General features: G+C 35.8%; 1 protein-coding gene across 8 annotated transcripts in view; it reads right to left on the reverse strand.

Annotated features, from left to right (window-relative positions):
- The window catches only part of Cadps2 (calcium dependent secretion activator 2), a 521519-nt gene that overhangs the window by 385909 nt on the left and 115086 nt on the right, over window positions 1–20524 (reverse strand). For all 8 annotated transcript variants that reach the window (XM_046422408.2, XM_046422403.2, XM_046422402.2 and 5 more), the window contains exon 2: window positions 5253–5366. In XM_046422408.2, coding sequence (XP_046278364.1) covers window positions 5253–5366 — 114 coding nt within the window. The remainder of the gene's footprint in view (window positions 1–5252; window positions 5367–20524) is intronic.

The following is a 20524-nucleotide window of genomic DNA, read 5'->3' on the forward strand; positions in this document are numbered from 1 at the left end:
AGAGGTAGTTACATAACCAGAACAACAACAATAACAAAAAAAAAATGCCTTTTAAAAGGCTCTTGGTTTTCATAAGCCAAAAACAACTGTATTTGATTTTTAAGTAAATACTGGGTTGGGGTGTAATGTTAGGGAAAGAGTTATATGCATGAAAAGGAATGATATAAAGTGATTGCTGGTCCTGGGAAGTTGAAGCCCATATTCCCAGTTTCCTTAGGAAGGAGCTGACAGATGAGGTTAGGGTTAGGAACAAAAAATATGAATAAAGATCCAAATATGAATAAAGATCCAAAAATCATAAGATTTATGCTGAAAGTATAGAATCAAGCTGTGGTCCCTTTTTTTATTTTTTTGGAGATGCAAGAGCATTTCAGACAAGGCAAAGGAGAATAATCCAGAAACAAATTTTAATAATCACAGACTTGTGCAATTGGGGAGAGCTTTAGAGGTCATCCTCTCCTTCTGCAGATGGGGAGAAAGGCCTACAGCAGTGGCTCTGTCACACCAACACATGACTCTTGGTGGAGCCCAAGTTATAGAGAACACTACTAATTCAAGAGAGGAGGTGGCTGGAATAAGGAGGGAGGGGAAAATGTGATTTAAACAAATGTCAGCAATGATTTATGAAGAAGAAAATAGAATCCAAAGAAAATCAAATGGAGAATAATCTCTACCTAGAATATGAACCTCCTTTCATTCTTACTGAACCAAAAAAAAAAAAAAAATCAGAGGAAAGAAAATTTATAACAAATGAATGCAAAGGCAAAAGATAAATTGAAGAAAATAACCATAGCCTAACTTAGGGTTGTCTATTTAGTGTGTAAACACCACCTATAAATCAGTATTTAAAAGATGAATATCCAAATGGAAAAAACAAAGGATGTGAACAAGTAATTCATAAAAAAAGAAATATAAATGAACAACTTGGAAATGTGAAACATCACTAATAGTAAAGTAGAAATGAGTGAATCCAATGGTTGGCATTTACTTTTTGATAATACCAAACACAAAGGAAAACAACCAGCACACTTTTGGTATAGTAGCATAAATTTTTAGTGCTTTTCTCCAGGCAATTTGTAATCTGCATGAAGAGCTTAAGCAATGTTCATCACCCATTACCCAGTTATACAGTTTGTAGAAATTCTTCAACATCAATTTAAGAATAGGAATGATCCTTTCATCATTTTAATACACAAAAAAGAAGAAAATTTAAGTGTCTAACGATGAGAAAATTAAATCACATTTAGAAATGAGCACCTAAAGAAGTTACTTAAAACCACATATATGGAAAACATTTGATATTAATTCTTTAATACATAACATTATGTAAAAAGCTTAAAACAAGTTCAGTTTCATAATCACACAAGAGAAACACTTAAAATAAGTTGTCTGTAGGTCTTGGAATTATGTAGAAAATATTTGTCTTCTTTTCCTCTTTTTTCATAATGGATTATTTTCAGAGCAGCTTTACTATTATATAAACTTTTCTTCTTTTTAATACTTCTTAGATTCTCTAATTTAAATATTACTTCTTTTTTAAAGTGTTCTTAACGTTCAAGCAGAATCTGACTACACTGTGCATAAAAATATGCAATAAAAGGGCCAAAATTGAAGTTCCATTTTTAGATGAAAATAATTAGTTATAAATTTCTTAATAAAAGAAGAACCACTCAAAATAATTTTTTTAAATTTATTGAAAGCCTTCTCATTTGTTTCATTCAACAGCAGGAGATCTGAATAGCAAATGAAATGATGGTGTTATTGTATCAAGACTTATTTTAATGTTACTTTGATTTTTTTTTTTCCTTTGTGGTGCTGTGGATCAAACCCAGGGCCTCATCTATGCCCGGCAAGCTCTCCACCACTGAGCAACATGCTGTGTCCTACTTTGTTAATTTTTTTTAAAAGAATTTAACCTTTATTTTATTTATTTGTTCCTATCGAACCCAGTGCCTCACACATGCTAAGCAAGCACTCTACCACTGAAGTACAACTCCAGCACTAATTAGTTAATTTTTAGAAGATTAAAAACCACTGGAATTCTCATTTACTCTCTGAAACCTGAAGAGAACATAATGAAGTAATAATAAAAGTACACATCCTATCCAAAAAGTTGTAAACAAAGCTAAGTACCCCCTTCCAACACACATACATACACACACACACACACAAAAGAAAGAGGAAAAAAGGTCTAATATCCATTTTTTTTGTATGATAACTTGAAAGTTTCTATTATGCTGAAAACCATTGGTAAGCAACTATATACTGTCTTTTGGAAATCTTCAAGAAAAAAGCCATTTACTTTTCCACATATCCATTATAAATCACACTGTCGTTTGCTGTATTTGGATGAAGTCCACCTGAATTTCATGAAACATACGTAGCTATCTGATGGGAAGAAAACTTGGAAAATAACAAATTGCAATAAAGCTATGTTTACCCATCCTCAAAGTCAGCTGAAGTTTCCTAAAATGAAAAGCAAAACAAAAACAATAAAAGATATGACCAGAAAGAAAAAAAAAAGTATAGAATTAGTGGTCATTTTAGGTCTTCTCCTAGACAGTGAGATGCTTGAAGAAAGAGAAAAACACTACTATTAAAATAAATGAATATATAGTAGGATCTATCAAGAATTTTCAACCATAAAATTGTAAATGCTAACTTTTATGCATGCTTTCAATAAATAATTAAGCATGTTATGTGCTCCCACCCCACCCTTCTTTTCCTGTTCAGATCCTTCTCTACCATCATGTCTGCCTAATTAGGTGGTTTAGAAGTTTGGGTACATTGTTTTCTAACAATGTATAAAACTATGATAAAAAACATTGATGAGCCAGATACAGTGGAGCACACCTGTAATCCCAGTGACTTGGGAGGCTGAGACAGGAGAATTGTAAGTTCAAAGTCAGACTCAGCAATGGTGCGGCTCTGAGCAACTCAATGAGACCCTGTCTCTAAATAAAATACAAAATAGAGCTGGTGATGTGGCTCAGTGGTTGAGTACTCCTGTGTTCAATCCCTGATTACTCTCCCCCCCACAAAAATTGATGGAATTTAAAAAAATTCTTTATTATTCTCTTTACTTCATAGTATGTAAGACATTTTAAAAGGTTGCAATGTAAATTATATGGTCATATAAAAATCATTGTTAAATTTACAGTATATACTTTGAATAGTATCCATGGTGAATAGATATTAAAATTGATAAATGTCATGCATACACACACCTCTAAGCAAATACTGCCTAGAAACAGCATGAAAAATCTAATTCTAGCATGACCTAACTAAAAGAAATTATTTACCATGAAGAAAGGTTTTTGATCATCTAACGTGGATAAAAAGAAATATATGTTGGGGTTCATACTAAGATTCCAGGTATTAAAGAGGAGTAAAGTAGATCAAATATCTGAAGGTACCACAAACATAAAGAACAGACAGATAACTTTTTCTTTCTCTTCCCCAGTGCCGGGTATTAAACAAAGGGCCTTTCATACACTCTATCACTAAGCCACATTCCTAGACCCAGATAACTCTAAAGGGTCTACAGAATATAAAGACCTACAATATCAAGATGCAAAAAGGCTTTTCATAGACTCACTCAAAAAACATCATTTGTGTAACAGAAAGGAAATCTTACCGGCCTCAGTTTCCATCTTAGTCCTCATTTTGCTTTTGAACCATGTTCAACAGAAAGCCTATCTGGACCGGGGCAAATAGCTCTAGTTCTTTCCAGTAATCAAATATTATATGATTTACCTTGTACTTGTCTCTATCTATCAATCACTTGATAGTGCCCAGAAGAGAACATGATCAGCAGGTATAATACAATGGGGATACAATCTCTTATCATTAGAGTCACAATATTATATAAGCACAGCTTCTCTATGCCTTTTATTACACTATGTTCAGATTGTACTATACTTACTTTAAAAGAAAAAAAAACTTATTTTGGAAAAATTTTAGATTTACAAAAAGATACCAGGATAGTGGAGAGTACTCTCTCATTTCCTTCACCCAATTTCAGTTTCCCTAATATTATCATCTTACAGTGCCATAGTTAGCACTTACCAAAACTCAAAATGAGCTGTTTCGTTAAAATATTTACATGTATTTATACAAATTACTTTTTTGAGTTTCATTTTCTTTATCTTGAATACAGACTTTTTTGACTTTTATTTTATCACATGATGCAAGTGTAGGATCTTACATCTCATCTTTTAAGATTCAGGGCAAGATTTCATCAAGCAAGACTCAAACTTTGAATCTTGAGATGAAATGGAAGATCGTACATTTGATAAGATGTTCCAGGTCAAGGTCTACTTAGACAGTGTATCCACTTTTTCCACAGATATGTGTCAGATGCACACTTGGTAAGCCAGACTTCATCTTGAGACCAAGGCACAGGCCAACAGAAGTCTCTCTGGAGGGGCATTAGGTAACCTCTAGTGCATACCATTCATGTATTACAAACCCCTCCAAGCATCTGTAACATCCAGTTACTTTATTTTTCACATAAAAAAAATCCCTGCCTCAGGAAAGCTCAAACCATTTTTTTTGTACCCATTTTCCTTTTTTAAAATAGTCTAATATATGTTTGCATGTTAACATGTTTCTTTAGCAGAACGGTCTAGAGTGTATATAGAACAGAAGTAGCCTATTCTCCTAAGGCCTCTGAAATGCTTAGGACAAAAGAGAACTCTTTAAACTTAACATCTATTGGCAACTCAATGAAGCAGTTAATGACCATGTGTGAAAACTGGTGCTCATAGGAAATCCATAGAGAATCCCCAATGAGTCACAAGCTAAAAGCAGAAGAGCAAGACTGTATTGGTTCCTTCAAGAAGAAAATAAAGTTCCATTTATCCTCTTAAAATTAGTTACTGTCCTTAATTATTATAACACTTAGGGGACAAAATGGTATAAGATAGCAACTTACTATTGAAATCCTGATTAAAAAGGATAATTTAGACATGTGGACCTAAAGATAGCTATACTCAGCTGTATCAATCACTGCCAGAAGACTTTTCTAAACAGCCTACTTTTCAAAAGATGTGAATAATTTCCAATTCTGTTTATCTCTCAAAACCAGGCTGTGGAATTAGAGTTTTTTAAATTGCAAAATAGAATTGACAATGCTTTCAAGAAGATTGCAAACTCAGACTTCCTATCATTAAATTTCTTAAAATGAGAAAACCATGAAAATAAAGTTTAAAAAGCAGCAAAGTGCCAAAAACAAAGCTCCTCAAACTTACCTCATAGTAACTCCGAACTGCATTGCAAAATGCTTCATCAGCTACAATTTGGGTTTCCCCATTGAGGAAGGCCTGGAACCGTTCTTTCAGTAACTGTAGTTGTTGTTTGTTAAGCTACAAGAAAAAAAAATGGACATAAATTGATAAATGAACCAATGTATGACATACACAATGATTATTCAAAGTTAAATTACATATTATATTTGGCACCTGGAATTAGCTTTATGGTAAAACAAATAGAACTAAAATATCCTCTTACTTGTAACTATGGCTCAAGTTTAAAATGTCATACCCCAGAATCCTGATATGGAACTGGAATCGAAATTTCTACCAAGACAGAATGACTGCAATTAGTATCCCAGCCTCTTTGCAAAAAGTCAGGGAAAAATCTAAACTTTGGGTGGGAAATTAACTACTGTACAGAATTGCCAGCTGTCCTAAACAAATAAAATAGAGGAGGCAAGAATTCTTGGAAATAAGTGGACAATACAATGGAGAAGAGGTAATAAGTGGGAAGCCTATAAAGGATAAAAGATCCTTGCAGAGTCTTCTGGAAGGAACTACTGAGCGCCAGAAATTTGGATTCCATGAACAAATATACCTCAGTGCCAGAGTGGAGATAATGGAGCAATGAGAAGGAGACAAATCCAAAGGAAAACAGAGACAACAGGTGGGCAGTGAGTGCATCTCCAAGCACAGAGGGGGAGGAGGTGTGAACCAGGAAAGGAAATGTAAATTTATGATCAGACTGCCTCACCTGGGGTCTAGCTCCTATAGTTATTACTGACGATGGTGGGTTAGAAATGGGTTATGATTACCAACCATGTCCTCTAGTCATCAACAACAAGCAGGGTCAACTACTTGATTTGTAGGATTCAGTGAAAAATGAAAGGAAGGAACCACTTATTTAAATAAAGACAGCAAGAACACAGCATCAAACCAAGTACAGAATGTTTTTCAGCACAGATCTCTGTGTAGCTACACAGGCTCATGCATAATGTTCATCCTATGGGGACATACACGTCACGAGGAGTGTATGGGGCCATGCAGAAGCATTGTGCTGTTGCTTAACTATTTCATTTTGGAAATAATACACCTCAAAATACATAACAGCAAAGGAGCGATCCTTCCATTTCATTTGATCCTGATCAGGCTTTATTAAAGAACTCAGACCAGTTCTGGAATCTATGGAAATGTGAAGCATTTGGAAACATGCTGAGGATAAAATGATTAAAGGATTAGAAAAGCTAAACAAAACTGGTATGACTTGGCTTCAGAAAAGAAAGCTGATGTGAAATAAGTTTAAATCTGTTCAAAAGGCTTATTAAAATGCCATTCCGATATAAGGGAGAAAAGCTCTTTCAAAACACCGGTTTTATTTCGGAGTCTAACAAACAAGATAGTTTGTAAAGAAATGGTTGCTGGTAGTAACAGACTGATAAAGAAGTGTCCCATTTTACCCAGGTGTTTTTTGGGGGGGACCCTCTTGCTCTGAGTAGTGAAGAGAGAAGACAATTCCATTTCTTTACCAAGGTTATTTGAGGGGAAGCTAAACCAAGCTGAAATGCAGGAACATCACCATTATGTTACAATATCTATTTCTACAGTAAGAAGAAAATGAAAGCAGGGACCCTTTGTATGTGTACTTTACTGGCAAGGAAAACTAAGCCCATGTCTTTAGCAACCGAAGCATAGTTCACAAAAGGGACCAGATGGACTGGGACAGCAACTGCTGAGAAATGAGGCAGCTGAGAGCATTTTGTTTCCAAGCCCTGGGAATCACTGAGAAGGGCTTCACCTGGCAAGACAAGTGTCTGGGTAAAATAATGGAACTTAAATAATTATCAGCATTTAAGTTCAGTTGTTGTAACTGTGTTACATTTTGGTAATTATGATGTGAAAAATTCATGGATATGAATTTAAAAAAGGAGATTTGAGCAAATCCACCTTCTTGAAAAGTCCAACAAAACTGGTATAGTTCACAAACATGTCAGAGGCACCTGGCTGAATATTAGGCTTCAACTTTTATAAATAACAGATACTAGAGTTACATTTAAGACATAAAATGGCATCAAATATTATGTAATATAGAGTCAATAAATGGGTACTTTATTAGTATAGAGAAGAAATCCATATATCCACATATGCAAGATAGGGACAGAAAAGGGACATTAAATTAAAATATAGTACTGAGCATGGTAGTCAGAAAGCAGTTCCTAAAAGCTACTTGCATTGTCAAAACAAACTTTAAAATATACCAAAAGACAGAGACTGATAGAGGAGACTCAAGAAATAGACCCAAAGATAATAAAAATGTTCTATAAAATGCCTATAGAATATCTCAAAATAGTAAATGGTGGCCCATTCAAAGAATGGCATTAGAATGACCAGGCAGTTGTCCAGAAGGAAAAATAAATTGCACTATAACTCAGTATTATGGATTGATTAAAACTTAACTTATAAAAATAGAATAAAGGAACTAAAAGAAAACATGAGAGATTTCCTTTAGTATAAGATCTCTCTACTAATGACTACAAATCTATAAGTCCATAAGCAAAGAAAGCCGCAGATAGTATATCATCTGAATACAGATATAAAACCCCTCAATAGAATGCATTTGGCAAAGTCCAGCATTCATTCATGATAAAAACTACCAGCAAACTAGGAAGGGAAAGTAACTTCCTCAACTTGATTGATGGACAACATGTATAAAACCCTACATCATACATAATGTGAGAAATGTGAAGCTTTCCCATTCAGATGGGGAATGAGGCATGGATATCCTCTCGTATAAATGATTTTCAAAAAAATAATAAAAGTCCTCACCAATGCAATAAGATCAGAAAAGTAAATGAAATATATATTATACATGTTAGAAAAGAGGAAATAAAGCTTCCTTTATAGATGACATGAAATTTTTGTAGAAAGTCCAAAAATATCCACAAAAATTTTCTAAATCAATACAGCAATACACAAAGTTAATAATAAAAATGTTTATATGATATGTGAGGGGTAAAGATTTGCTTCCAAGATGTAGGCTACCTATTCACCTCACAGATTGTTTCTTTTGCTGAGAAGAAACTTTTTAGTTTGAGTCCATCCCATTTATTGATTCTTGGTTTTATTCCTGTGCCAAAGGAGTCTCATTAAGGAAGTTGGGGCCTAATCCCACATGATGGAGATCAGGGCCTACTTTTTCTTCTATTAGATACAGGATCTCTGGTTTTATTCCTAGGCCCTTGATCCATTTTGAGTTGAGTTTTGTGCATGGTGAAAGATAGGAGGGGTTTAATTTCATTTTGTTGCATATGGATTTCCAGTTTTCCCAGCACCATTTGTTGAAGTGACTATCTTTTCTCCAATGCATGTTTTTGGCACCTTTGTCTAAGATAAGATAATTAATATCAATTCTCCCAAATTCGATCTCAATGCAATCTCAATAAAAATTCCAGAAAACTATTTTCTGGATATGACAAGCTGATTCTAAATTTAATACAAAAAGGTAAAAAAAATAATGACCACTATAATGTTAAAGAAAAAGAACTTGGCGACTGACAGTACCCTACTTCGATATTTAAGGCTACACTGACCCAGACAGTGAGGGATGGGTGAAAGAATAAGCCAACAGATCAATGGAACAAAATAGAGAGTCCAGAAATAGACCCACGTAAATACAATCAACTGATCTATCACAAAAGATAAAAGACAACAAAAAGAGAGAAGAGTTTTTTCAACAAACAACTGAACATTCATGCGCAAAAACAAAGAAATGAATTTAGACACACATCTTATGACCCCTATAGAAATTAACTCAGGGGAGGGGAGAGGTGGGGAGGGGGGAGGGGGGAGGGTGGAGGATGGGAAAGGCAGCGGAGCACAACAGACACTAGTATGGCAATATGTAAATCAATGGATGTGTAACTGATGTGATTCTGCAATCTGTGTACGGGGTGAAGGTGGGAGTTCATAACCCACTTGAATCAAAGTGTGGAATATGATATGTCAAGAAATTTGTAATGTTTTGAACAACCAAAATAAAAAATTTAAAAAAAAAGAAATTAACTCAAAATGGATCATTGTCCCAAATGCAAAATGCAAAATTATAAAAATCATAGAAGATAACAAAAACCAAAATCTAGATGGCCTTTGGTTTTGTGATGATGACTTTCTAGATACAACACTAAAGGCAAGATTCTTGAAGAAGATAATATTTTGCATCGCACTCAAGTTAAAAATTTTCTGCTCTGTGAAATGCACTGTCAAAAGAATGAGACGACAAACAACAGACTGGGAGAAAATACTTTTAAAAGATGAATCTGAAGCTGGGTGCAGTGGCATAATGCCTGTAATCCAAGAGACTTAGAAGGCTGAAGCAGGAGAATATCAAATTTGAGGTCAGCCTCAGCAACTTAGTGAGACTGCCTCAAAGTAAAAAATAAAAAGGACTGGGCAAAGTACCCCTGGGTTTGATCCCCAGTACCCAAAATAAAATAAAATAAAAATGTATCTGATAAAAAACTGTTCAAAGTATACGAAGCACTGTGAAAACTCAACAATAAGAAAATGAGAAACAATACTCAAACTAAATAAAAAATAAATTCATTTTGTGGGTACTCATTGCCAAAAAAAAAAAAAATGAAAAAAAAAAAGATTTAAAAATGGGCAAAGTCCTAATAATACACCTCAACAAAGATGATCCAGAGATGGCAAACAAACATATGAAAAGATGCTCTGCATCATAAGCCATTTGGGAAATGCAAATTAAAAGAATGAGAAGCCACTGCACACCTATTAGAATGTATAAAATCCAGAATGCTAATGCTGGCAGGGATATGGAACAATAGGAACCCTCCTTCATTGCTACTGGGAAGGCAAAACGGCAAAGCTACTTTATGAACAATTTATCATATGATCCAAAACTTGCAGTCCTTGGTAAATACCCAAAAGAACTGAAAACTTTTGTCCACACAAATATGAATGTTTACAAAAGTAACATATGAAGTCTTTCAGTAAGTGGTGGACAAACAAAATATGGTACAACCAGACAATGAAATATTATTCAGCACTAAAAAGAAATGAGCTACTAAGCCATGGAAAGATATGAAGGAAAGTTAAACGCATGTTACTAAGTTGGAGAAGTCATTCTGAAAAGACCATCTACTGTATGATTCCAACTATGTAACATTCTGGAAAAGGCAAAATGGTAGAGACAGTGAGAAGCTTAGTGGTTGCCTGGGGATTAGGGAGGAAGGGAGGGATGAACTGGAAAAACGAAGAGGATTCTTAGGGCAGTGAAACTACTCTAGTGATATGATAATGATGGATACATGTCATAAGAAATTCTTCCAAACCTACAGAAGGTACAACATCAAGAGTGAACCTTATAAGCTATGGACTCTGGGTGATAATGATGTTTCAATGTATCATCTGGAGTTTTATTTCATTGTTATTTATTTATTTATTTATTTGCTATTGGGAATTGAATCCCCCCCGGGGGGGGGGGGGCAATTCACCATCCCCCACCATCTGTTTTAACAAGTGTGCCACTCTGGTGGGGGATGTTGAAAGTAGGATAAGCTTTGCAAGTGTGAGAGCAAGAAATACATGCAAAATTTACCTTCCACTCTTGGTCAATGTCATTGTGAATCCCAAAATGCTGTAAAATAAACTTTATTAAAAGCTCCAAAAGTCATTAATTTGGTTACATGAAGAATACTTCATAATGGTCTTTGATAGCCAAAAATGTAAACTAATATTTATAAATCAGAAACAAATTGTGCTATCTATACACGATATACTATTACTTGCATGAAAGGATGTGAAAGCTCTCTATATACAGATATGAAAATATTTTCAAAATATCCTGGGAAGAAAGCAATTTAAAGAACAATGAGTACAATAATGTAGCACTCAGATATAAAATGGGCACAATGAGAATACTTATGTGAATTTGCATCCATATGCAGTCAGAAACTATGAAAGGAAGGCTTCAGGAAATGAACAGTTCAAAAATAAGGGAAAAGATTTTTCAACCTACACTGCTTTATTTATTTTGGGTTTTAAATCACAATCTACTCAAATGTTTGTTTAGATTTAGAATAAACTATAATAGCAACTTGTATATCTTTAAACTGAAAACAATTATGTCAAAGTTGTTTAAAAATAATTTAAGTCAGCAGGGTGCAGTGGTGCGCACCTGTATTCCCAGTGCTTGGGAGGCTGAGGCAGAAGGATCACAAGTTCAAAGTCAACCTCAGCAACTTAGTGAGACCTTATCTCAAAATAAAATATAAAAAGGACTGGGATGTAGCTCAGTGATTAATCACCCCTGGGTTTAATCCCCTGCAAAATAATATTATTGTATTATTAATATTTATTAATGTTATTTAAGTCTATACTGCATGGAAAGTAGACAACAGACTGGTTAACTTTTCATTTCTTCTTTCAGGTGGAAGACTTTAAATTTTCTGTATTCTTTAACATTTCAAGCATGAGGATTTCAAAGAAACTTAAACCAAGAGAGTCATAAAAAAGAACCAAAGTAATCACTCTGTTCAACATCCTATTCAATACACTAATCTTTATAAAATCTATTCCAACTGATCTCTCAAACCCCATTTAAGCCTACCTCTCACACATAGACATTCACACACTGCACCTGTATTACCTCAAAGAAACTGTCAAATTTGGACAGTTATAAAAATTTGAAGTTGTCTAATACTAGGTATCCTAGCTCTGTACTATCTAAGATAAAACAGAATAAATGTCACTTATTTTCTTTAGCATAGCAGTTCAAGAATCTGAATTTGAGTACTGGCTTATCTACAGGTCTTCTCTTTTGTAGAATAAATTCTCCTATTTTCCCCTAATATCCTGAGTATTCTCCTAAGGATACACTCTGGGCTGTCCATAAAATGAGCATGTTAAATAAAATGAAGTACATGAAAGCACTTTGATGGCTCTAAGACTAAGGAAATGAAACTCACAATGGTAGTGTCCCCTTTAAAGGTACTGGTAGAGTGATCACAATTCCCTAGGATAGTGCGGCCAACACAGAAATAAGGGGGAGGATGACTTCCCACACCGTAAGCACTCTATTAATCCAAACTAAAAACCAATTAACTCTTCTTGGCAGTCACATCAACTGACTCACATGGTGCTTATAATCAACAAAAACTTCTAAAACATTCTTACATGTTTTTCATTAGGCCATGCTTCATCTTGCTATATTTATTTGGTTCTGTGTTCCAGTTGATTATTTTTTTTTGTTTGTCTTAGAATTCTGATTCTTTCACCCCATGAATGCAAAACTCTGTTAGCTTTGTTACATCCACTAATATAATAAAGTATTATCCACAGAATTTATCCAAATCATTATAAAAATATTTATCAGATGAGGAATAATTCAGGAATCCTGAGTCCTGCCATCACATGCACTATTACAGTTGTTATTGCAACTAACAATTTTCGGGGCAGTTCATTTTGTTCTTATTCACCCTAAGTTTTTAATTTAGCTCATATTTGTGTTAGACTACTGTATTTAAAAAGGAATGTATATTTTTCAAATATGAAGAAATAAATTGACCAGCAGAAATTGTGTAATGAGAATTTTAGAAAAACCTTTTCTATAAACTAAACTGTAGAAATTTAACTAGAACATAAATACCCTGGAAACTATCTAAATACAACCAAGAGATCAGCCTTAAAACAAGAATATTTCAAGTATTGATATAACTAAATTTTATAAAGCCAAAATAACTTATAAATCCATATAACTTTTCTATAATAACGACCACAAGAAAAACACTTAGGTTTCAGAATACAGAGGTATTTTACATTTCCTCGGGTTTTTTCCCCCATGTTCAAATTACATTCTAGCTTTGCATTCTAACTTGTGGATCAACTGAAGAAGTAGGCCAGGACTTCTGCTCCAGCAGGAGCAGAAGTGGACTGGCTGGTCCACAGAGCCAGTGCTGTGTGGAACCTGCTCTGCCTGCATCTCCATCTGTGGCTCCACACTGGCCACAGCAGCTGACAGGCATCCTGGTGAGCGAACATAGTCACTTCGAGATTCCACAGCCAAGTAGCAAATGACTTGGGGAAGGCATATGTCCAGGAATGGAACTTGGGTGCGTATTTTCCTCAGACCAATCAAATAGAGGTAGAAAGAGATTTTTTAGGGAGGTAAGAAACTTTACTCTAGACACAGACACTCACTTGTTCAAATGCACAAAGCCATAGCTGCAGGGCTGCTAATTAGATACAGTGAAATGTATTAGCAGGAAAAGACCAAAGGGTAGGTGCTATTTTCTTTTCCCCTTCCCATCAACACTCTGTCAAAACATCTACATCAAACTACTGGAGTAAAATCATCAGCACCTTCCATGTTTCTAAATCAATAGAGTACCCCAAAGAGTGACAGAACAATAACAGAGAGGCAGACACCTCTCCTCCATGACAAGCCCTGTGGGTAGCACTAGTATTATTCATGCCTTTTTTTTTTTAAGAGAGAGAGAAAGAGAGTATTTTTTAATATTTATTTTTAGTTTTTTTTTTCCTGGTGGACACAACATCTTTATTTTTTTATTTTTATGTGGTGCTGAGGATCGAACCCAGCACCCCGTGCATGCAAGTGCGCTACTGCTTGAGCCACATCCCCAGCCCCTCATGCCTTCTTTCATAAGCACAGACACAGGGTGTGCATCCCTAATGTGAAAATCCCAAACCCCAAATCCTTCAGATTTTGGAGGATTGGGGGTTCATATTAGGGATGCTCAACCTATAAAGTCTACACAAATATTCCAAAATCTCATCCCTCCCCCTAATCTGACATTTCAAACATTTCTGATCCCAAGCATATCAGATCAGGATACTCCATCTATACTTGGGCAATGAGTAAGACTACAAGTACCAGGCTCCTTTGACCATATATAACCAAGTAGCTAAGTTATGGTGAATGAGATGAGAGGAAACGTATACAGGTTCTCCCAGAAATCCTAAGAGGTGGGTGAGGTCCATTTTTTGTGTCCTCCTCTTTTCTCTTTTCCTGCTGGCTAGAATTGGATATACCAGCTGGAGCTGTCACCTTGACCATCAAGATGGTGGGGTAGCAAGACAAAAACAGCCAGAGACCACATGATGTGGAGCAGCATAGCCACCCTGGAACACCCACCTCCTAATTTTCCATTATGTGAGTAATAACCTCCACAGGTACAGACTACTTTTATTTGAGCTTTACTGGTTATATGTAATAACTGGTAATATGGTACTAAATCCTTACCTGCTGGCAGTTCCAGCTGCCAGCACTTACCCATCAAAAGCACAGTGAGGTACCCAAACAAGAGAGAAAATGCCATAGTACTAGGCCAGCATAGTAGTTGTTGGTGAAGTTTATCTTAATTTATTCTAAAATAAAATATTCTTCCCATATGTTTTTTTTTTCATCTGAAAAGCTCCTTATTTAATAAACCTGCACCAATGAGCAGTGAGCACCTGAGCCTAAGTGCCTGCGGTAGACAGAAAATAACATTATTTTGGCAGACTGAATTCTATTATCCCACAATATTGAGAGGAAGATTAAAAATCCCCAAATGTGCAATACTGCTTTAACATATTTTATAATAAAATGTATGCTAAGTGACGAGTACGTAACAGCAAAATCCTATTGCATGGTGGACAATCGAACCCCCAGGCTAGGCTCATTCAGCTGGCAAGTGAATCTTTTCCATCCACATTCTTATTGTTCTCCCTGTCAAATTCGAACCTTAGCAAAATTACATCCATTATGGTGCTGTCTTGTGGGGAGCAGTGGGTGAATTCTAAACTGTTAATGTTAAATCCGTGATTGCTCCCAGTTTCTCTACCATGCTTTACTGGGCACATTCCATACATCTCAGTATTCTTTTTCTTCTTATTGAATTATAACCAATAAAAATACACATTTGACACCAATTTATAGATACTGTAAAATGATTACCAGAATTAAGATAGTAAACATGTCTATCAACTCACAGTTATATTGTGCATTGAGAACACTTAAGATCTACTTAACAAATTTCAAGTGTAAAAAATAGCAACCATACTGTTCATCTGATCTTCAGAACTTTTTTATTCTGTGTAATGAAAATTTGGTACTTTTTGTTTTTTGTTGCCAGAGATTGAACCCAAAGGGGTTAAATCACTGAGCCCACATGGCACATCGCCTGCCCTTTTTATTTTGAGACAAGGCATCACTAAGTTGCTTAAGATCTTGCTAAGTTGCTGAGGCTGGCTATCCTGCCTCAGCATCCCAAGTACCACAGCTCCCAGCCTTGAAATCTGGTAATCTTGGACATTAGGCCTCATTAGTGTTTCTAAAACTCCTAAAGATCATTGTTACAAATAATGAAATTAAGCTGAAAAAGCTAAAACATCTTGCCTCAGCTTGCAAGAATAGGGTCTGAACCAGTATCCTAAAGCTTACATTCCTTCCAATTGCCATATTATTCTCTGTTTAGCTCACAGCCACTGACTTTCTGGAAAAAGGTGTCTATTTTACCATTCAATGTATTGTATACGGCAATGTGTATTTATTTAATATTTAAGGACCCTCTCCATTGAAAGCTGCTTTAGGATAAGAACTTGGTTTTAACTTGCTGCTTTAACCCTGCACCAGAACAATGCTTAGCATACAGAATGTTCTCAGTGTGTGTGAACAAAGGAATAAATATCAGTTGGCTACTATGAAACTAGTCCTATTTCCTACTAGAATGGCCACATCCTCTATTCTTACAGTGACCACCCCCACAGAAAAGCTAGTGTGTATTGTGCAACTACAAGAATTCTAGATAACCTTAATCTCAACAATGGATCAGAAAGCAACCTATCAAATATAGCTTATTTCATTAATTAGTAGAGCCATTTATTACCAATGGGACAGTGGCATCATTAAGGGGTCTCTATAGTCAGTCCGATAATGTTTGTATACAGGATCCCCACAAGTTTTGTATGGTCTTAAGTGGATCCCTTAACCTTAATGCCTCAAATCTTTCTATATAATAAGACAGTAATAATGCACATCTAACAGAGTATTCTATGAAATGAGATGCTAAAATGTTTTAACACATATGAAATGTTTTATAAACTACTCTTATTTTAGAAATGCATGATTATTTTACTTCAGCAATTGTAAAACTAGACAAAAATTAATATTAAAATGGATGCTAAGGAACAATTAACAATGGATGGGTTCCCAGCCACAATGTCCAGGAGTCATGAGCTACACCTGGCCACTCATCACTTGAAATGTGGCCAGTCCAAGTTGATGTTCTCTAAGCCTAAAATACATTTTAGATTCAAATACTCAGTCCAACAAAAAACATAAAATACATTGCTAATATCTTCATATTAGCTATACTTTGAGAAACATTTTCATGTATGGGGCAAAATAAATTATTAAAAAATATTCACCTCTTTCATGTCTTAATATGACTACTAGATGTTTTTTAAATTAATATGACATGATATTTCCAGTGGTCAGTACAAGTATTGAGAAATACATATGATATTCATGTGGCCCTGAAGACACAGATGACCCAGCCATGCTGCACCATGCAAAACAGGTAAGGCCTCATTCACAGAGGCAAGCATGGCCATACATAAGTTTGGGGCAAAGTGCTGAAGAGAAACTGAATAAGGGCCAAAATCCAATGCCTCAGGGTAGTCAACCTTCCATATCTACACCCACAATCAACCAACTGCAGACAGAAAATATTCAGGAAAAAAAATGTTTCTGCACTGAACACAGCTTTTTGTGTCATTATTCTCTAAATAACACAGTACAACTATTTCCATAGCATTTACATTACATTAGTTATTATAAGAAACCTAGAGATGATTTAAAGTATACAGGAGGATGTGCATAGGTTATATGCAAACACTAAGCCATTTTATGTAAAAGATTAAGAGCACTGGTAGATTTTGGTACCCATGTGGGTATCTTGGAGCCAACACCAGAAATAAAAGACAACTGTATTTGTGTACTGATTCACTATCAAAGAGTAAAGTAGGTATTATTACCCACCATCCTTTCCCCAAATGTTATGGACTAGAAAACAGACTGGAGGTTAAGATACAAAACCAATTTGATCACAGACCTGAGACTCTTACCTAGGCCTCTACAAACCAAGTCCACAACTATTATTCTAATACTACATTCCCCTGACCCCACTCACTGGCTGTTTTTATTTGACCCGATGTCTTCAGTCAACTGCATTTTAGAAAAGATAATCTAGTTAAGTGCTGAGGAGTTACTCAACAGGACTCTCCAGTTCCCTGAACACAGTGATAAGTAAACAAAGAGAGAAAACTGGCAAGGCTCATTGGTCATTACCTTCCAAATATCTGCTTTCAGACCCTCTTGTTCACTGACAGCATGCATTTCACTCACCACTCTGAGAAGGAAAAGGATCATGAAAATAACCTTCCATGGTCCACACCAGTAATAAAAAAGCTCATTGAAAGTAAATGCAAATCTATTACCATAAATGGCAACCTGAGCAATTTCTCCTGCAACTAGTAATTCAGAGATGATGGTGAAGATAGAAAGTTGAAAGAGAAACAGAAGCCTCCTGAGCCATGCTAAGAAGTTCTTATTGAAATCGAGTCATGTCCACTCCCCACCCAGTCAGCATTAAGGTCTGAAAAAAAAAAATCAATGAGGTTACACAAACAAGCTTTCTTGAAGGTTTACTATGGAAGAAAACAGAAAATGGTATGACCACCAGCACATGCTGGGCCAAGTTACTGACCTGAAAAAGCAAAACTGAGTCTGTCATGAGCCATCCAAATTTCTAGCCAATGCTTTCCTACAATTCATTCTAATGGTTTATGTCAAGGTATGCAATGAGAGGACTAACTTTTTACAACAGCAGGATTTCCTCTTAACCATCCCTAATATAACTGAACAACCAGTAATAATAGGTAACATTTTTTGAGCATTTATTACATACTCAGCACATTTCTAAGCTCTTTACATGGATTATTTCAATGTCTACAGCTCCCTGTGAGGTGGAGTTTCATTTTCCAAACGAGAAAGCTAAGTTCACAAAATCTGGGAGCAGGACTGGGTGCCAAGCTTTACCCAATGGCTACCCTTGGAGCTTCTTATTGAATTCAAATCACATTCTCCACACAAAGGTCAATACACAGGACTCCCAAAGTCCAGCAAGTTGATCACATGATAAAGTCAGAATGAAGAAGTGAATAAACATCCCCTTTTTCCTCATTTGCCTTCAAAACACCATCCCATCATGATGGTTCTTGCCTTTGTGACTTTGCACACACTATTCCCTCTGCCTGGAACCCTTTTCTTTAGAGTCTAACTCAAAACAAAACCTGCAAACAATTTCCTTCCTCCGAATGCCCCCAAGATTAAATCATCTTATCCTTTGTGCCACTTTTGTACCTTGTACATACATCTACCATTTGCTTTTGTGGCTTTCTCCTGACTAGGGTACAGATTCCTTAAACACGGATGCCAGTCATCTTTACACTCCCACACTAAGTACAATGTTTGCTAATATAAATTCCTCTATAGTAGAAGAAATTCCACCATTCACGATTACTTTCCTGGGTAGTATCTTGTCACAACCATTGAGCAAAGACTTTCAGTATATTAGTGAGTGGGGAGGAGGGAGCAGACACAGTCTTAGAAAAGAATTCCAAGATAGCTTGTGTGTTGTCCAAATAATATGTTCATGACCAGACTCAGTGAGGTCTAAGGAGACAGCAAAGGATTTCTTGATTGAGCTGCAGCATGAGTAGCTCTGTTTTGCAGATGATGTTGTTCTCAGGCAGGAAGAACTTTGTGCCTCAGTACCATCTGGTATTTCATGGCAACCTTCCCTATGCTGAAGCCATATTTGCAAGAAACAGTGATTTTTATGTTCATCACAAAGTATTCTGAAAGACTCGGCAGCAGACAAATGCATGCCCATCCAAAAACTCAAACATGCTGACCAGCTCCATGCCACACAAGGGCCTTTTCCAGTAGGCAATACATATTTTGAGAGTGACTATCAGGAGGAAAAAAAAAAAAAACATGCCACAAATTGGCTCTCCTTAGAAATGTTTGAAGTTCTTGATTTCTTTCTAAACTAGATATGTCACAGATGAGAAATAGCTGTCTGCAAAGGGAGAGAGGGAAGAAGAAGGGAAGAGGTTTTTAGCTCATCCTCTCAGTTGACCAACTTTCCGACTTGAACAGCACTAGAATATCAATAAGGTACATTTATTTATTTAATCGCCCTGCTTTTGACTAGAAGTAACAGAAGTCGAAACCCAAAATACCTGTTAAACCAATTACATGGGGAAAGAGATTACTATCACATATCTCAAGAAGTCCCAAAGGAAAGGAGTTCCAGAGTCAGTTAATTAAGCTGCTTGATGAAGTCATCAAGGAGCCAGGCCTTCCCTGTCTACATCCTCTCTGAGCTTGCTTTTGTCCTCACATTTATCACCTCTCCAAAAATCCACATCAACTTTGTGCAAAGCATCCTTGCACAACAAAGACTGAAGACAATCCTTTTCCTCTAAAAAGGAAAAACAAACAAATAACAACAACAAAAAAAAAAAAAACCCAAAGACGATGAAGATGATGAAAGAAAAGAGGTGAAACTTTCCCAGAATCAACACATCCTCTATCTATCAGACTTGCCCTCACACATCAAGGGCCAGAACCATTCACATGTTCATCCCTAAAGAAACCAGAGGGGTAAAAGAAATGGAATCCCATGACTGACTAAGCAACTGACCTGGGAACTTGAGAGGAATCCAGCCACCTCTGATAGAAGGGGCTTGATATTAGATAACTAATGGTGTGCTAAGGAGGCAGAGAAACTAGACAACAGCTTCTAAGTTAGCACTGGTACTGCGTCTTAGCCTTTCTTACAAGGAGGCTGAACTTGTAAACTGCATACCACGACCAAGAGTTTCAAATGCCCAACCAGATGTTTCCCTAACAAATAATGAAACTCTGGATGGTACCTAAATCAGAAATATTATTGCAACAACTTTATTCATTTCAAATAAATTAAATCATATTGTCTAATTTTTGCATTTATATCCATGTATATAAAGACAAATGTAAGGATCACATTATTCCCTTAAAACAAAAAACATTTCATATTTATTTCCTGCTTCAGCCTTACAAGATCTAGCTGGCAAACAGTAAGTATACTACCTCCAAGATTTGACTGCAAACATTTATATTAGCAAACTCAAGGATTTATGAA

Source organism: Marmota monax, unplaced genomic scaffold, assembly GCF_021218885.2.
Source record: "Marmota monax isolate L192 unplaced genomic scaffold, Marmota_monax_Labrador192_F-V1.1 WCK01_AAM20220418_F8-fsc00027, whole genome shotgun sequence".
In the NCBI taxonomy this organism is placed as follows: Eukaryota; Metazoa; Chordata; class Mammalia; order Rodentia; family Sciuridae; genus Marmota; species Marmota monax.